We start from the raw sequence: 19,482 nt of genomic DNA, 5'->3' as shown, positions 1-19,482 counted from the left end.
TGTATGGAATATATGTACTCACTGAGTCTTGTTGCTTGCAGAGTGGTAAACCCTGGCTCTTGAGAAAATGAGTCAGTGCCAGGCATTGTACAGAGATGTTGTGCAAGCTCTTTCTACACAGCTCTGCCAATGTAACATAATCATCCCTGCTATTCCAGGTCCCTGTCTCTCTGGAGCAGATGATCAGTAATAGAATCATAGAATATCAGAGTTGGAAGGGACCTCAAGAGGTCATCTAGTCCAACCCCCTGCTCAAAGCAGGACCAATTCCCAGCTAAATCATCCCAGCCAGGGCTTTGTCAAGCCGGGCCTTAAAAACCTCCAAGGAAGGAGACTCCACCACCTCCCTAGGTAACGCATTCCAGTGTTTCACCACCCTCCTAGTGAAATAGCTTTTCCTGATATCCAACCTGGACCTCCCCCACTGCAACTTGAGACCATTGCTCCTTGTTCTGTCATCTGCCACCACTGAGAACAGCCGAGCTCCATCCTCTTTGGAACCCCCCTTCAGGTAGTTGAAGGCTGCTATCAAATCCCCCCTCATTCTTCTCTTCTGGAGACTAAACAATCCCAGTTCCCTCAGCCTCTCCTCATAAGTCATGTGCTCCAGACCCCTAATCATTTTTGTTGCCCTCCGCTACCAGATGACGTGAGAAAATGTTCACTTGGGGCAAGGCTGAGAAAGGCATCTAACTTACCAGTAGCGGGTTTTTCAGACATACTGCCTCTGCACTGTAGGAAGTTGCATGCCACACTCATAAGCCATGGGAATCATTTAAAGAAGTAAAAGAAATAGCAGATAACTAGAGCTACACAACAATGTTTTAAACCATCGCTGTAAAAGGCCCTTTGTTCTTAACAGTCTTTAATTCCTCTCTGTCTCAAAGTCTAAGCAAAAGGCTATGGAGGAGAGTCAGTGTGGACATACTCAGAAAACTTCAATTACTGATAGGTAACCCTCTTTTCTCCTTCATGAAAATTGCCTCTGCAGATCCCCATTGCAAGAGATTAACAAGCAGTTGAAATCCCAAAGACGGCAGATGGGGATTTCTCATTCAAAAGGGAAGCTCCACTCTAAACTGGTTTCACTCATTCCTTTCAAACAGACCCTGGATGTTCATAGTGTGCATTACTGTTCTTGGGACGAAGAGGCAAGCAGAGCATCATCCAGGAAAACAGATGAAGACAGTAGAAGCTCAACCACCTGTTACGGAGTCCAAAGCCTCTTCCCTCAAGCTGCAGAGCTAAGGAAAAAGAGGGTTTAATCAGCTCTGAAGAGGAGAAAAATCACACGTGTAATTCTTTGAAGATGCCATCACACAGGCTTACTCTGGGATCCACAGAGATCGCTGCAAAGCTCAAGAATAAGGTATTTCGCCTAGAACTGGTGACTGTCCCACCACTGACTCTAAAGGACCGAACTACCCAGCTTGCATGCAGACGTCACATACCTTCCCAAGAGCAGGAAAGCTTTAGAGTGAACACGGGCATACTGACAGAGCTTTACATTGAGCAGCTGTTTACTTCCACCACCATGACATTTACCCTCAGCTAGGGTATAGCAGAAATGGCTAAAACACACATTTATACATCTACAACCGTTTATTTTAAGACACTAATAAATTAAAAAAGTACATTTAACTTACAATGGACAACGGTCATTATGATGCACTGGTCCAGTCTCTGCTTCTTTATGGATGAAGGTGCCAAGTGAAAGGTCATGAAATCTTCTACCTAGAATCCTCCCATCTGGGATCCTAGTCCTTTCCCATCCAGCACACTAAGACTTTGACCCAACAAACCCAGGAGTCTCTCTCTGGGGAAACAGTTGCACATGCAAGCCCCTGCATCTCCCATGTTCCATAGGTCTCTCTGCTTTCCTCTTGTTTCTGCCATCCTCGCAACACACAGCACTTTCTTATCTCTCTCTAACACCTTATTGTTTCTTCCCTGACACAAATACTTTCCCACCTGAAATATAAATCAGCCCCTCTAAGCTATGTTACCTATAAGCAGCATTTATTACTTTCAGCTTATTACAACTTTACCAGTCCTTAGATCAGGGGCATCCATAATTTGCCCAATCAAGTGCTGCATTGCACAGCATCCAAAGGAAACAGAAAATCTGCAGGAAGTGGGGCAGACTGAAACTATTTTTATCTTGAATATGGTGGCACAACCCCACAGAAAGCAGGTGCCAGGATATAATGCTCCACCTTGATGCAAATGATCGTCACACCATGTTAAAGCTGAAGATGGATGCCACCTCCAGAGAGATAAGGGCTGGGATTTTCAAACACTCCTAAGTAGCATAGGAACACAAGTATCAGTGACTTTCAATGGGGCTTATACGCCTATGTCACTTAGGCACCTTTGAAAATACCACTCAAGAGCAGCAACATATTGCATTGGAGGACGTTGTGGTTAGTTCTTTGGCCATCCCTGCCTTAAATAATGTCTCACTAGCGGAGGGTGATTAAAGGGTTTGTAAGAGGAGCCCTCCACTCCATGAGGGATGCAGAGGACTCTGGAGGTATAATAAATATATCTGGTAGGCCCCTCTCAGCATGCAGCAGAGCAGGCTCTGAGCTCTAATAAACCATGTGTGTTCTTTCATACAGGTCTCCTGCTCCAAGCTGTAAATGTGATACCTCTAAAACTAAAAGCTTCATGTTCTCCCCATTTCCCCCACTCCCCCCAAAAAAACTGAAGTTGTTGCCATGGCAATTTCCTGAAGAGCTCCATGATTTTACAGCAGCTGTATTTTCTGTTTGAAATTAAAGTGAATTCAGGCCTTCTGGCTGGATACATCTGCAGATCCCCAGTTAGTCCACAAAGTTTGTGGCCAGCAGGTTGAAGCTATGGCAGCTGACAGTCCAGAGGTTTAGCCACACTGAGTGTCAGACGGGAACTCCCGGGAGCCAGAAAGCCTGATATCCGCAGTTACGGACCAAGAAACACAACTGACACACCCAATCACAATGAACATGGCCATCTGTCTCCATCAGGACATGCCACTGTATACCATACAGAACCCATAACAGGAATGCAATGCACGCACACAGCAAACCATGGGATTCCCACAGTATGGGAATTTTGCAGCCATTGTTAAGGTTCATTACCTCTCCAGTTAGCTTTGACTGTAGCAGACTTTATATCTTCTAGTCCAGTCTAACCTGATGTGACCCCAGTTCATCACTCCCCTTGTCCATTTAACTTCCACATCAGGTGGAAACAAGCATCTCATGTTACTGCTTTATCAACCCCCCCCACTCCTTGTTCCATCCCACCGCACTACAGATGTCTACAGCAGAGACCCAGCTCTGCCCCCTTCAGTTTGTGTGAATATCCTTTTCATCCATGGGAATCAACAGGCTCGATCTCCCTGGAGAATTTGTGGCTCTCTTAATCACTTCCATCCACCTGGCAAGAGAGGAACAACAGAACATTTACAACATTCAAGGCCACGTCCTTTGCTTACAAAACATTTCTGGGTCAAATGTATTGAATTGGCTGCTGATCTATGGAGAATTTCTACAGTACAAGAATAGCTTGCACTCCTATATCACGCTTTCATCCAAGGATCTTCAAATGCTTTGGGTATGTCTTCACTTTGAGTTGGGTGGTGGTGGTGGGAGAGTGATTCCCAGGTTGAGGAGACCTGAGCTAGCATGCTGAATAGAGAGCATAGCCATGGTAGCATGAGTAGAGGAGGCACTACCCAACCCAAGTACATGCCCATCAGTTGCTAGATATGTACTCAGGTCAGCTAGCTCTTCCCATTTCTCCCCCTGCCATGGCTACATTCTATTTTCAGTAAGCTACCTCAATCAGAGCTAGTGCGGGATGTCTCCTCAAGCTGGGAATCACCCCCCCAAGTCAAAGTACAAACACATACCCTGTAAAAACACTAAGGCTTGCAAACCCATGTGAAGTAGGCAGTCTGAACACCATTTTACTGCAGAGGGGAAAACGGGGTACAAAGAGAGGTGAAAGGATCTGATCAGCATCACACAGTGTGTGTAATGTCCTTGCATTAATGAACAAACTGAGGGTAACATGTTAAAATGGCTCAGAATCTGAACACTATTTGGAAAGTTAAAGTCCAACAAAGGATGCTAACTAGCCTATTGCAACCTAGAACAATATATAAAAAAGGGAAGGGTCATGTAGTTGTGGGCTTGAAGCAGGTATTGGCTTGTCAACTGCATTGCATTAGAGGGAGTGTAATTCTCTTCAGGAGCCAGCGGTTTCCAGGAGTGAGGAAGTTTTATGTTTTCTTCCTTCAATATGGCAATTATTCTGATTATCAGACTCCTTCCCCAATAGTTATGTGGGAGGACAACCTGCAAACAGTCAAGTGATTTCTCATCACTGACACCATGGAAGTTTATTTTGAACCACTCCCTATTTCAATCAAACAGCCAACTTTATATTCAAGGTATGGAGAGCAGCTGGCACCAAATAACTTGCAGACATATTTGGCCCTTTGGATAATCATTCACAGACTCACATAAGAAGTCCCTAGATCAGTGGTTCTCAAACTTTCATACTAGTGACCCCTTTCACACAGTAAGCCTTTGAGTGTGACCCCCTATATAAATTAAAAACACTTTTTTTATATTGAATGGTATTATAAATGCTGGAGGTGAAGCAGGGTTTGGGAGTGGAGCCTGACAGCTTGTGACCCCCACATGTAATAACCTGAGAACCCCTGCCCTAGATCTAGTTTAATTGCCTTTCTCCAGTTGAGACATTTCACTGACTCATGTTTGTTAGATAAATATCTAACAAATACTTTCAAGCCCCTCAAGTCCATACTAAGTGTCTTAGGACTGTGAAAAGGATTAATATCTTCCATGAACAAGTTACTAAATGAAACCAGATCTTTTGTTAGACCCAAGGTCAGAGAAACCTGGGATGATACCTCTGGAGATAACCAACATTGGAATGGAGGCCATAAGGCAATACCTAAAATATCCACTAGAGATTGTATTAGAAAAATGCAGTATGAAAATTATACAGAAATTGTCTCTCTCTCCTGTTCCCTGGAGTAAACTGTACTGGGCTTGGGCCCTGCCTGAAGAGAAGACTGAACCCACTGTGGGTGATGCTGCCCAAGGGCAGTCTTGTTTTGGGAAGTTAGCACCCTGCACCTGGTTTTGTATTCAGGCTCACTGGATTCTCCTGTATTTTTATTAGGAAAGCTCTCTTCATTTAAGAGGTCATCCTTGGCCACTGAGAACTATTTGAGACTGTACCTCTTTAAAGTATGGAAAGAACTCTTATAAAATGGGTAAAAAATGTCCCACTCTTGCTATCATTCTGGAAATCAATACTTCTAGGAATCCTGTTATTGGGAAAAACGTGGCAATTATGAGAAAAACTCTAAATCAATTATATGTGGCTTGGAGATTTTTCTTAAACTTACTTTCTGAAAAAGTCAAAAAGATAGGGACTCAGGGTTAGAACTATTCCATAACACTGTGACCCATACAATGAGAGACTTGCTGACAAGAGTTTGATGCTCTCAAGTGGGGATGGGGAGACTTCTCTTTCCTTACAGGAGGTAGAAGGAATATAGGGAGAACACAAAATAATAATATATGGAGATATACCTATCTCAGAGCTGGAAGGGACCCTGAAAGGTCACCGAGACCAGCCCCCTGCCTTCACTAGCAGGACCAAGTACTGATTTTTGCCCCAGATCCTTAAGTGGCCCCCTCAAGGATTGAACTCAACCCTGGGTTTAGCAGGCCAATGCTCAAACCACTGAGCTATCCCTCCCCAAATATTGGCCCAAAAGATTATGTTCCTGCTTTCTAGAAGAAACTCAGTTTTCTGGTTCAATTGACTGGTGTATAAAATTGCACCTAGTTCTCTTGCATACAGTATAATTTAAAATGTAAGTTTTGAGTATGAATGTACTGCAGTACAAACAGCATTCAAAAAATGTCGGGGCAAGACAGTTGCAAAGACAGCAATAGAACGCAGAACTCCTAACTCCCAGCCGTGTGTTCTAACCTGTATACCAGGCCCCCTCTCTCTTTGAAAAACAAAAAGATTTCTGCTGTACCTAAATAATAACCTCTCTCAATGAACTGTATGTCAAAGGCTGCCTGGGCCCAGTGTGAATATACTGGGTATGGTGGGCAAGGTAATGGGCACCACACAGAGGGTATATACCTCCACACATGCTACATTACCCAGATTCATTGGGATTTCTAGTATGTCACAGTATAGAAGGAAGTTGGATCTCCAACTAGGCAGAACCACCAGCCGTAGGCGCCAACTCTGTGGGTGCTCCAGGACCGACCAGCAGCCAAGCTCCCCTCCCTCCCCCTCCCAGCAGCCTCCTGCCTGCCAGTGGCCCCACCAATCAACTCCCCCCCCCAGCGCCTCCCGCCCGCTGCGGATCAGCTATTTCATGGCGTGCAGGAGGCTCTGGGAGGGGGAGGAGTGAGGACGGGGCACGCTTGGGGGTGGAATTGGACAGGAAGAGACGGAGCCGAACTGGGGGCTTGGGGAAGGGGTAGAGTGGGGTGGAGCCGGGGTGGGAGCTTGGGGGAAGGGCCTGGGCACCCCGGGAGAAACTTGGAAGCTGATACATGCCACCAGCTATTCCCCTCTGAAAGGAGTAGAGGTCTGAAGCAGTAACCACAGAGGAGCTTTGCAGCCATCAGGGATGGTGAGGGAAAGGATTCCCTCTTTCTAGGAACCCACGGATGCCCACGGGGTACTTGGATTGTGCATAGCAACAAAGACTGGGATCTAAAATCTCAACTCTGGACTACCCACTGGTGGCTAAAGCAAATATTAGACTCTGAGATGGATGCAGGAAGCATAAATTTACCTCTCAAAGGTGTACTTGCTCTCGGCCCTGAAGAAATACACATGGGACTTGAACTGCAACTTGAAGACATAATCCTTCTGAATGCCATCTGCCTCCACTGGGGTGCTGACTGTGTAGCCAAGTAGTGGGAGACTGGCCAATGGATAATCATCCTGGAACATAGCCAAATAGTGCAGTTCTTGGTGAAAGCCATCCTTTACCAGTCAGCACATGGACAGCAATCGCAGAGCATGTGTTTGATCTTTCATATTGTACAGTCAAGAATGGCTTTATTTTTTCTTAGCAGGAGATGATAAGAGAAGCTGCCTTTCCATCTATTTTGAGACCCGTATGTTGTAAATTATGATGAAATTTTCCCCAAGCTTGCTTAATTATTTTAATAAAATTACATGCCTCTATTCCCCTGCCTCTCACTGTCTCCTGGATTTCCCCCACTGTCTCTCTCAAATCCAGAGCACTATTCCCACAGCAAAACAAAGATTTTGTTCCCAATAACACTTTCCTCAAGGCAAGAAGCCCGTATAACATGAAAGAGGTTTACTGGGCTAATGAGGACTGAAGGAGCAGGTAGCATTGTGGCAACATTCACAAAAATCACTCCACTGTCACAGGAATTCCTGAGGCCTATTTCAAACCATTAGTTGTGCTGAACTTTAAAAGGAGTGGGGAAGATTGGACTGGCATCTAAACACAAAGGAAGAGAAAAGATGTAGGTGAAAGGTTCATTAATCAACTTGACCTCCTTTAGCCTCTACTTCAAGAGACTCCCACCCCTCACACTTCCCACTTACAAAACAGGATATCCTGATTAAAGCTGCAACAGAAAGGCCCTTAGCCTTAGGGAGCCTGACTCCATTAATTGCTGCCGGCTATTTTTCTTGCTACATGCCTTTGGAGTTAGGCTCCAAATTCAGTGCAGATGATAGATGGTTGTGAAATGCACCTAGAGGACAGTAAAGAGTTATATCTGTGTCTTCCATCCAATATCTCTCCCCTTGTCCCCATACTGTTCCACTACTATAGCCTACCTGGTGAGTTTTGTAGAAGAACAAACAGAAGTTGGTGAAGACAACCCAGAGCTTTTGCCAGCCATTACTATTTTTGAATTTCCTCAGCAGGTACCCTGAAAGCTGATTCTAGCAATGAAGAAAAAGAAAATGAATGTGAGATCACTGATCACTCTCCCCAAGAACAAGACAAATGCTGCTGCTGGCACTATTCCATATGCTGACTGATGTTCCCTATTGTGGCTGCTTCTAGACAACGCAGAACAATTAACAGACAGTCTTTTTCCTATGTTTTGAGAGACTTCTAGGATGTTCCAGTTACTGATGGAATGCCTTAGCGCATTTTTGCATTGTCAATTTGCCACCTACACAAAATGGTCTGCTTTCACATTGCAAAACAGTTAAATATGCATGGCATTTTCACCTCAACAGAAGATGGTTGAATTTGATTATGTGATTATTTACCAATTGTTACTGTATGGGTTTCTAATTCTATTATACCAATGATTTACCATCCATAGCACCTCACTAAGAAGAGAATGATCTTGAGCTCCCCAAAAATCTAGCCCTACCATTGTCACTGTCCGCATTCTGTCTTCCTGAAACATGCTAAGAACTAATTGGCAACATCCACCAAGACACTGCATTCAGTTTATTTGAGCAAGATCAAAAATAAAACATAAGAAGAAACAAGCAAAAAAGGATTCTTGATTGACACTGGGGTTCTGGACCAGGATACGACTACATAAAGCTGAGCTAGAGTGGACAGCATGTTGCAGGGAAGCATTATTTAAGTTAATATACTGGTATATTGGAACCTGAGTAATAGAATAGTGGTACAGTGAGATGAGAAACAGATGTGGCTAAAACTACAGGAAGAAATTACAGCATATTAGTTTTATATCCAATGAAAAAGAAAAAAAGAAAGCCCAGAGTTTAGGTTGGTGTAGCATAAACTGAAAGGATATCAGGGCTATTTTTGGAAGGTGAGACAAAGAGATCAATGGACTTCCGCACCAATCACCAAACATTACAACTTCCATTCTGGATGTGTCAGGCATTCTCACACTTGCACAATGTTTACGGTGCAGGGGAGAGGAAAGTAGGGGAGAGGAACTAGAATTTTTTTCTGCTTTGGACTCAACTCAGTGTTTTAGAGGTGTTTTTACCTGAATCATGCATAAGTAATCAGACAGGGATAGGCTCTGGTTCCGGTACCAGCAAACATGGGTGATTGTGTTGGGCCGATGGGTCTGGCCCAGCAAATAGTGAGGAGAAAGCTCTGGAGAAACAGCAAGAAAACAGAAAACTGAGCCGAGAGAGAGAGAAAATAGAGCTTTAGAAAAAGTGATGTTAGAAAAGCATCTGTTAAATGACAAAGGAACGTGAAAAAGTCATTGTATTAGAATCTGAAATACAGAGCAAAGCAAAAAGGTGCTGGGAGAACTCATACTGCAATCCTAGAGTCAGTGGTATAAAGCTCACAGCACTTCAGATATCACAGTGATTTGGTGGCATTCATAAATTTGCCAAAGGAAGCAAGGTCAGGTTCCTTCAAACGGGATCCAGTTTGCCTGCTGGCAAGATAACAAACTCATGGTCTCCACGCCAATGTAAAAGGTTTATAAAACTTCCAACAATGAGCTTATTAGTTTGCTAAGTAAACCATGAAAATCTAGGTGCTCCATTTTAATGCCCAGCTGCACTTCCTTCCATTAAACCTGAGTGCTTTGAGAACAGAACTCTCAGGAAGATAGGAAGGTGGAAATATGCAAAGGTACTAAAGTAACCAGGTAACTACTACATATTCCTACTTGTGGGAATCTAGCAAGCAGTACGATCCTCCTGGAAGGTGGGCCAGGGAGGTCTAACTAAACAAGGATTGCAGAACTGCCTCCCAAAGGAAGCCTCAAATCTAGATACAAAGTCAAGACTAATGCTGTGTGTGTACAGAAATCCAGGTGGCAGCCCTACAGATTTTTATGGTGTAAACACAGGGAGAGTGAGCTCTAACACACTGAATACTGGCACACCAGCTAAAATAGAACAAGTCTCTATAAACAGCTTGATAAACTTAGACAAATATTGAATGGAAATGGCACTCCCTGCTTCCCAAAGCTCAGCAGGGCTGGTTCAGGGGAGGGTACATCGCACAAATGGGAATAGGCAGAGGCCCTCTCGAAGGAGAAATAGTTCAACTTTATGAAAATATTGAGAGTAAAGCAGTTTCTAAGTCAAGGGACAATGAACGAAGTACAGTACCTAATTAGCACCCGATCCCAGGGTTTGGTAGCTCAGGATTGGCCCTAAACTAGAACACCATTGGCAGAAAGAGAAAAATAGCCAGTTCCCTCTGGCGAGGCTGAGGATCTCAAGGAACTCAAGTTAAAAATTCTGTCCTAGAAGTTTCCTAGTTTTCCTTTTACATTTTTCTTCTTCAAAACATTCCCTTGAATAACAACACTGTGGTGGGGTACCAACATGTGTACATGTATACACACAGACACACATGCATGTTCAAACATTTATTAACCTTTCACTCACTCACTCTCTCTCTAATCACCACAGAAATGACTGATGGTAACAAACGTGTACTGGAGGAAGATCAGGTGGTGAATGAGTTGAGACAGACTTTGAGAAGTGAGAGCTGTGCCCTATAGGGTACCTCGACGGCCACACTGTGGTCAGTCATGGAGACACTGGTGTTGCGGTACCAGCACACGTGCATTGTAGTGTTGGCACGGTGGTGGCTCTGCCTGTCCAGGGAGCTACGAGAAGACTGTATGTCATCTTCGGATTCCTGCTCTAGAGACACCTCATCAGAGGATCCTGGGGGAGGAGAATTCAGTGGCAGTTTAAGAAAACTGTGATACATAGCCTGTGGCAGAAACTGGGATTCCTCGGAATGTCTGCAACTTTTTCTTGAACCTACCCAACACTAACAGACATCAGCATGAATTTGTTACACAGCCCTGAAAGTCACACTGAACAGATCATTCTGGCTGTCACGATCCAACTGTGTTTGGGATATCTGACTCATAGAAATCAAAAATGCAGCTTGTATTAAAACGCTGAGCATATGTTTTACAATATCACATCCAGAGAAGCATGTGACTTGGAAAGAGCCCCTTCTCACTGTGCAACAGAGAAAATTCACTGAAAAAAGGAATGCTTCATCACAGACCACGGTAAAAACACAGTTTTCAGTCTACGAGAGGCTGTGAGGAACTTCTTGTCCATCAAAGATACCAGCATCTATGGACTGGAAAAAACACTGTGTGGTTAAACAGAGGAATATTCTCCAAAATAAGAGATGGTTAAGGGGATTATGGACCATGCAAAACACATTATTGCTTTGCAGCACAAACTTCTATCTGCTGAGTCTCAAAATACCAGAAACATCACTCTAGCTAGGGGAGTCTACTCTAAGGAAAATAAGGAAACAGCACTCCATTAGTATATACCATTTATCCTTCCTGTCTGAGAATTTGGAAGATGCAGAGATCACAGCACCATTTGCTGTATGTCAATAAAGAAGGAAAATGCTACTTACTGTTAGAGCGATTACACATGGAGCTTTCCAAAAATGGGTCATATTTCTCATTAGATTTTTTGGCCATTTCAATCGCCATGTTTAGGTCTTCCATCCACTTCCCCATCTCCAGACGGGTACTGCAAAACAAAGAGTGCTGCTGGCTAAGCATCCTGGTTTTGGACTGGGACATAGTGCTAGATTTTTGAATCACGATGAACTTTAATATGCCAGCATTTTGAGCTACCAAAATATGATGTCAAGTATCAGGGGGTAGCCCTGTTGTTCACAGTTTATCATATAGCAACAGAAGCAGCTTTCCTGACAGGGATTTAAGTTCCACAATTTCAAGTGTGCAAAGTCATAGAAAATTTCACTCCTCCCCATCCTTCTGCCATCTGAAATCAACCTGGGCTTGTTAGAAAAGTATAGAGAACAGTTGCAATGCTCATTGGCCCATCCTGTGCAATGGTAACTTAGTTAAGTTGATCTCCCCTGAACCTAATTCCCTCCACACCAGAGCTATGACACTACTCTCAAGGGAGCTGATGTACCCAAATTTTTAAAACAGAAGCCCTTTAAAAAAACCCATCATTTTCCAACCTATATCACATAGAATAGGAGACATTTGTGGTAACTAACTATAAGGAAAACCTAGTAACCTCAGATAATTATGTGTGGTAACTGCTGGCAAAAGCTGACTTTTTAGTTGGTGACCACTTTACTAAGGAGTACTTGTGGCACCTTAGAGACTAACAAATTTATTTGAGTATAAGCTTTCATGGACTAAAACCCACTTCATCGGATGCATGCAGTGGAAAATACAGTAGGAAGATATATATACATATGAAGTGGGTTTTAGCCCACGAAAGCTTATGCTCAAATAAATTTGTTAAGTCTCTACAGTGCCACAAGTACTCCTTGTTCTTTTTGCTGATACAGACTAACACAGCTACCACTCTGAAACTTTACTAAGTGATTCCGTGTGAAGCCTTCTGATGGGGATCTTGCCTTTTAAATGCGGAAAATCAAATTTAGGGCTCAAACATCTAATTACAGATAATTCTGGTAAATATATTGCAACATGCCATTAAAATGTAAGACACAGAATGGGAGGGTGGAGTAGGGAGAAGTTAGAGTTTATGATTACCAAGCAGTTGAAGACACAGGTTTAAAATAACAGTTTAAAATCATACACAATCTATACTGAAAAGGTGAGAGAATGAACAGCAGACCTGTCAGACTCAACTGCTGTATAATTTTAACAACATGTTCTAGGGTTGTGTGCCACACATATTTTGGGATGAAATTACAAGGAATATCATCATTCTTTATATGGGCTTTATGACTTATCTACTTTTTTTGAGATAAGAAATATTTTCCAACTGAAGATCATATTAAAGGAAGGCATCTTAGACTGGGTAGGTAGAATGACACTGAAAATGATAATACTGAAGCATTTGAAGGATGGCACTCCTTTTAAAAAGGATATCTATTTTAGCTTTCATCTTCAGAGTAAAACAGAGAATGAAGGATGTTGAAGATTTATTCCAGAGCATATGGTAACCATTTATAGATTATATGGGTGACACTGTGATTACTGGGTAAGAACTTCATAGGTCATATTTTTTATTTTCTGGAATAGTTGCTACAGAGTAAATTTTTCCTTTTAGTATCAAGACAAAGCATTTGTTCTTTTTTAAGTTTTAGAAAAATCCTGTCAAACATTTCCAAGTTATGACAGGGTGAAAAAAATTATATACTCTTCTGATTTTAAGCATATTTCAAAGCTGGTTTTTTGGCTCACAGTTGACTAAAAAAATCGCTAAACTTCAAAACTGACATTTTCAGGTAAGCTAGCACTCGAAAAGGGTTCATTTAGTCCTTTTGTTAATATGCAAAATATAAAATAAGTGACTGGTAAGCCATTAAAAATTTGATTTCAATAATGTTTGGCTATAGCTTTTGCTAACATTAGGAGCTATGAAACTAGCTGAATAAAAAAACCTACAAAGAATATGTAACCTCTAGATTAAGGGCTCCAATTCTGCATCACCCGTGCATGCATAACTTCAACTGAATCCCATGAGAATTTTAGATGCACAAGAACTACTGGGGTATGTTCCTAGGAGATTGTAGAAATTGTAAATTAAATTTTACATTTGGAGTATAGAGAGATTACATCTTGGGTATAAAGAAAAACAATAAACCTGAGTGACAGTAAACCAACAAACAATAAACCAATCCAGTTTTAAAAGCATCTTTTTAGCAACAAATATTACAAATTCTGTAGTGAAATACAATGGTTTACCTTACTGTAATATTGAGGTAACAAATTTATATGCTCCAAATCTGGAAATGGAAAAGTTTAGGTTTTCACTAATTTAGCCAGTCTCTTTGTACATCCTGTCCTTTCTACAGCATATATTTATCACCTTAGTGTGAAGTTTTGCCTTGCAAATGTATCAATCCCAACTGCAATCCTTATGTAGGCAAAGCTCACATTGAATTAACTGGAGACTTCCCTCAGTAATAACTGAATAAAGACTGAAAAATTTAGCTTATAGGTCATGCAAATATTCTGTTTTCTAATCACTTACAAGAAAAGCAAATTACAGAGAACTGAATATTGTGCAGAAGAAAAGTTCACTTTTGTAAATCAGTTCTCTGGATTATGTATCATTCCTTCTAGGTCACATCTTTTACTATCTACCTGAAAGCTGTAATAGGAGGGAAAGGTCTTGATTTATTGTTGTGTTGTCCAGCAGGGAGCTGCTAACACTCAATTTTCTAAAAGAGAAAAGGACTAAATTGAAAAGAACTTTGTTTACTTTACAAGCCATCCTTGAACTCATCTCATTTCCTGGTTTGTGCAATGCCTCCATTACATCTGCCCAGGAATTCTGCACTTCTTAATCCCATTTTCATTTTCTACATTTTAACTGGGGTTTGGGTTTTGTTTGGCTCTCTAAAATATTTCCATGTTTCGATCGCCAAATAGCATCACTTGTATCTTTCCCACTTTTCCTGTTTTAAATCAATTGGTTAAAGGCTTTCACTGCAAGCTCAGCCAGCTCATCAGGAAACAATGCACTAGCAATGTCACTTCTGCTGCTGTTCCTTTAAGAATGCATGGTTTGGTTAGATCAAATACTCCTTTCTGTAACATGGCATTAATAAAAGGTCTTTAAATGCTGAATATTTCAAACCTATTGTCAAAACCATGCTTTCCCAAGGATCCATGAAGCACTCCTCTGGCCCCTGCAATCAGCAGCCAAATGTTTAATCCAAGGGCTCTTACCTGCTTGTGGCTGGGAAGAAGAAATACATACCTTGCTGCCACTACTATTGTTTTCTGAGCTGAATAGATTGTGAAGCAGTGTGGGACAGACCATTCATTCTCACTCTCTTCCACCTAACATGAAGAAAAAAGGTTTCTCTCATCACTCACTGTGCAATGGTATGTACCCAAGTTGTTCTCTCTGGTTAGATAGGAACTCATTCACAACACCATGACTTCAGAGTTGCAACAAGTATGAAAGGCAGCTACTTCAAAAGCACTCAAAGTCTATTTTGGTTCTACACTGGAATCTATGTGTTATAGTTCTAGTGCCACATCTGTAGGCTGTGTAAATGCCATAGCCAATGGGGTCAGAAAGGAGCAACTCCAACTAAGGTTCATCTTATTACTCACCGGAGGATCCAGCACTATTAACTGTAAGTCAAACAAAGAAAGAATAGCTCTATTAGAAGAAGGGGTAGAAGAGCTGCTATGGCTAGTTGTGAAAAACAACAGCACAGATCAGCATTCCCAGATCAGTCTCAAACAGTCATGCAAAAGTGAAGAGTTAAACAAGGTTTGTCTTCAGATTTCTTTGCTAGTGAGGTGAAAAGAATGAGTGCTTTGTCCGCTGGCATCACACACAGACTAAAGCATGAAAAAGGTCCAGTCCACATCTCCATGGTCTTTGACAACCCTGGCAACGAGGCTGCTTTCAACAGCCTGGAAGCACCTCACTCCTGACCAGCAGCTGAGACTTTAGTTCAGCATAACTGCATGAAGTGAATGCACCAAGAGGCCTCCGTGCACAATGGCTTATGTATTTATTTAACCAATGCTGTGGTGCACTTTGAAAGAAACTACTTACCAGCATGCCATGCAGAGGGAGGTGTCCATGAATTTTGAACTGATTGGTACCCGTGACTCCTTTGCTTGTGTACAGCAACATATCTGAGAACTGACAGAGGAAGGAGGAATATAACCTGTATGCTTAAAAAGACATTACTCGGTACCTTTTCCACACAGATGTTTTGTTTAAGTTTGCCATTGTTTGTAATACCTTTTAAAAGCATGAAAATAAAGTTTCTTTCTCTACCAATTTTGTCCATTTCCATTAAAAACATTTGCTTTGTTTCTCTAATGGAGCTTGATATTAACATGGCTTTTTAAATGTACTTAAATTAAATAAATGGGTGTATGTAAACAGAAAATGGACTGGATTACTGCTGTCCTCCATATACCATGAGAAGAAACTCAGTGAACATTTGGTTAGTATGTTGAGCTCCATCATCTCTGTACTGGGACTCAATCCCTGAAAACAGCTTGATTTGTGGCTATGCCTTGAGGACACTTGATGTGTAGACAGCAAAGGAAGCACTCACCAGAAAGAACATCCTCTGTTGTAAACCCTTTTTAGTGAGCTTGTACAAGCAACCCTCCCGGATAAATTCCTGTGGGGAAAAAAAAATTACATCAAGCTTTTCCTTTCTCCAAGTGCACAGAGTTTTGAAGTCTCTTCCTTTTCCCCACTTTCTCCTTGCTGCAAACATTTGGAATAAGTGAGAAAAGGCAATTTCTGATAAAAGGCTGGACTTTAGCATACTGGCTACTGAACTAATGCCCCATTAACCCTATAGAACGCTAAACTGTTCATTAGTTCTCTGATGTGCCACACTACCAATATGTGAATCAGAAAAATAATATATCTAGAATCTAAAAAATCCTCCCAAAGTCACGGATATTCAGGGTTAATGCTAACACTGGTACCTACTCTGTTGATGCTCCTCTCATCAATGCTATATTCTCCATATTCTCTAAGGCCATTCTAAAGCAGAGATAAATCAGAGCCTGACCCAGCGGACCTAGCAGCGTGGTCATTATTTGGTGACATCATCCTCTTATCCAAGGGCCAACCATAACAGCTCACTAAGTACCTGTTGTACTCAGAGCAGGGCAATGGAATATCAATCTAAGTTGAACTACTTTTGTTTTTGTTCCTTACAGTACCATTACAAGTGGGAAATGTGACCTGGTATACAGACACATATCCTATGAGAACCCTTATGGGCTTTAAGATAAATACATAGTTAAAGTCTGTGACAGGTAAATAAGTATGTTATATAAATGTTGTTCCTAAGTATTCAAAGCCAATAAAGGCTTTAGAAGTTAAGCAAAGAAAGTTACCTACTCTGCCAGGTGCTATGAGGTTATCAATGCCAATCAAGTCATGTTGTAGCTCTGTCAGCTTCTGGAAATTCTCCAGGCGGATCAGGCTGTTTTGGAGCTGAGATGTCATCTCTGTAACCTCCTTCAGTGCATCTGCAGGAAAAGCAACATCAACACAGATCAGGGCTCTGCAGACAAAGCCAGAGGTCCTAGCCATCAATCTATCATCAGTTATATTGTAACACTTTGTTAAAGGCTCAAATTTATGTATGCATTTATTTTTAAACACACAGAGACTATCATGCAACTTCATGGTAATTACATGTTTCTGGAGATTACCAGGTAATTACAATTTATAAATCCAAAAGTAGTTACCATGTAACCAATACTTTAGTTTCAACGTTAGAAAATATGACACTATATGGTATGGCAACTTCTTTCCTACATTTATATATTTAACCAAGCAAGAGTTTCTGAATGAGTATTACATCTTTTCCTCCACAGTTGGAAGCAAGGACTCATTTTCCAACTTGGATTAAAAATATTAACTGTCAAAAGTGAAAAGGAAAAAAAAAATTGGGGAATGGCAGAGGAGAAAAGGACTTTTCTATTCAAATAGAACAGTATTCATTAAAGCTATCTATTTATTTCTGCTATTAACAGCTGTTAATAAAATCTCCTATTCTAGGGTGGTGCTTTTGAAGGTGATGTTGCTTTCATACAGGGACGATTGTACCAGCGTATGGCAGGAGACTGATAAAGCCCCAAACTACAGTGTTAAAAAAAACAAACAAACAAACAAAAAACCAACTAATTTTAAAACACAAGTAAACTCATGCTTTAAACTTAAACATTTTCCCTCCAGTTTTGTGCTTTTCCATTTAGCATTTTCTATTATTTTTAAATGGTATTGAATTTACTAGACTGTATTAATTTCACAACTTGAATTTACAGCATTTTAAGCCAAAACATCTTTCTCTGTGGACTAATATCATCACTGTTTAAATGACTGCAAAACGAGCAGAATGAGCAAACCATACATTTTGTAGGTCCAACCAAAAAAAAAAAAATTACACACATACAAATGCACTCTCTCTCTCTCTCACTTTAATTTATTTTCTCTTCAATAGCAAATTTGCTAATCAGTATGTCTGCCCTGGGAAAGGACAGAGTCCAGTCTCCAGAGCTGTCAATCACAGGCAATAATATCAGAAGTACTTTTTTTCCCTCTCTCTTTCCTCTTCTAACTTTTTAAAACTCAATATTGACTAACCAAGACTTTCGGTTTACTTGTGTGAAAGGGGCATTTGAAAGCTATATGTTTACCCAAAAGAGGGAAGAATTACCAAACATGCTATCCAAGAGAATAAATTAGCTGGTAATTTCTGTCTTTCAGGAAGGCACTTCTGATAATCCTTTTGTGCCTGAGAAGTGACTGGGGGGCAGTGTGTGAAATGCACATAACCTAACAATAGATTTATAGTTAAGGGAAATTTATTTCAGGTGTGTTATCTTAATTTTCAATCACAGCATGCAGGTCCTTTCTCCCAAAAATGTCTTCAATGGAGGCCATAAGGTCTGATTAGCAATGTCCAGTAACCAGACATTGATTCCACAGGTTTCTTCTATTTATGCTGACCTCCTAAAATGTACATGATGTCTAACAGGTCATATTATGCTCTTTGCCATATATGATTCTCTGATGCACACCAGGCTCCATTTATCAATGGGAATTTGAGGTCTTTTCCCTGCAGTTTGAATAGCATTTGAAAAATAGTGCTGCCGACTAGCCAAGTTTCTTAGTTCAGTGTAGACAGCTCATTAAGCATCTGTGTATTTTTTTTTTTTTTGTGATGGCAAAATGATGATAAAAACAGTAAAACTCTGTGGACCATTAGCCATGAAGCCAGATTGAAAAACACAGCACCTCCTCTCCCAGTGGAAAATAGGCAGTGTTTGTAGTTCAGATGGCCTCCTGGCAGGGGTAAAAGAAACAAGGAAACCCCTTTTTACAGGCAAAGTGGCAAGATACTTCTTGGAATAGTTAAGATGACTTTTCATTCAACGAAGAATAAAACAGGTTGGGAAACTTCAGTAATTTGGATGGCCTCAGAAATCCCATCATATATGGTTGCAGCACCAGTTTTCCGTTATTTGAGTCTGTTACATCATCCAGTGCAGACACTGCACTTTCAGGAAACTAGTGAACACTCCCAACTCCAGGCCAACGAGTTTGAACGGGACAATTTGTCGGATGCTGTAATCCTCATGTCCCAGGTTCCACATACCATGTCTGTATCTTATTCACACCCTTGCAGAAGTCATGGAGATTAATTTCTGCCTTGCCATCGTTAAAAAGAACACCAGCCTGATTCAAGTATCAGGGGGTAGCCGTGTTAGTCTATCTACAAAAACAACAAGGAGTCTGGTGGCACCTTAAAGACTAACAGATTTATTTGGGCATAAGCTTTTGTGAGTAAAAAACATCCGAAGAAGTGAGGTTTTTACTCACGAAAGCTTATGCCCAAATAAATCTGTTAGTCTTTAAGGTGCCACCAGACTCCTTGTTGTAGCCTGATTCAAGTATCCCTTGGCTTTGAGAACTGGCCTTTCATAATCTAGCTGTCAAACTTTGTACAGTACT

At 41.3% G+C, this 19,482-nt stretch overlaps 1 protein-coding gene across 7 annotated transcripts in view; it reads right to left on the bottom strand.

The window, feature by feature from the left end:
• Positions 1–650: 650 nt before the first annotated feature.
• Positions 651–19,482, bottom strand: part of FARP2 (FERM, ARH/RhoGEF and pleckstrin domain protein 2) — a 197,296-nt gene continuing 178,464 nt past the window's right edge. For 3 of the 7 annotated variants that reach the window (XM_054039883.1, XM_054039877.1, XM_054039878.1), the window contains exons 19-27: positions 16,861–16,991; positions 16,055–16,123; positions 15,541–15,630; positions 14,725–14,807; positions 11,414–11,532; positions 10,526–10,689; positions 7,882–7,989; positions 6,854–7,005; positions 651–3,423 (exon numbers count right to left, since the gene is read on the bottom strand). In XM_054039883.1, the coding sequence (XP_053895858.1) occupies positions 3,333–3,423; positions 6,854–7,005; positions 7,882–7,989; positions 10,526–10,689; positions 11,414–11,532; positions 14,725–14,807; positions 15,541–15,630; positions 16,055–16,123; positions 16,861–16,991 (1,007 nt within the window). In that variant the 3' untranslated portion in view covers positions 651–3,332. Of the gene's footprint in view, positions 3,424–6,853; positions 7,006–7,881; positions 7,990–9,029; positions 9,143–10,525; positions 10,690–11,413; positions 11,533–14,724; positions 14,808–15,540; positions 15,631–16,054; positions 16,124–16,860; positions 16,992–19,482 lie in introns of those variants that run through there. The other 4 variants (XR_008446209.1, XM_054039879.1, XM_054039880.1 and 1 more) reach the window with 4 other exon arrangements.

The sequence above is a fragment of the Malaclemys terrapin genome, chromosome 9 (genome assembly GCF_027887155.1).
Source record: "Malaclemys terrapin pileata isolate rMalTer1 chromosome 9, rMalTer1.hap1, whole genome shotgun sequence".
Classification (NCBI taxonomy): domain Eukaryota; kingdom Metazoa; phylum Chordata; order Testudines; family Emydidae; genus Malaclemys; species Malaclemys terrapin.
Note: the sequence above shows the minus strand (reverse complement) of the source record. Positions and strands in the feature narration are given on the sequence as shown.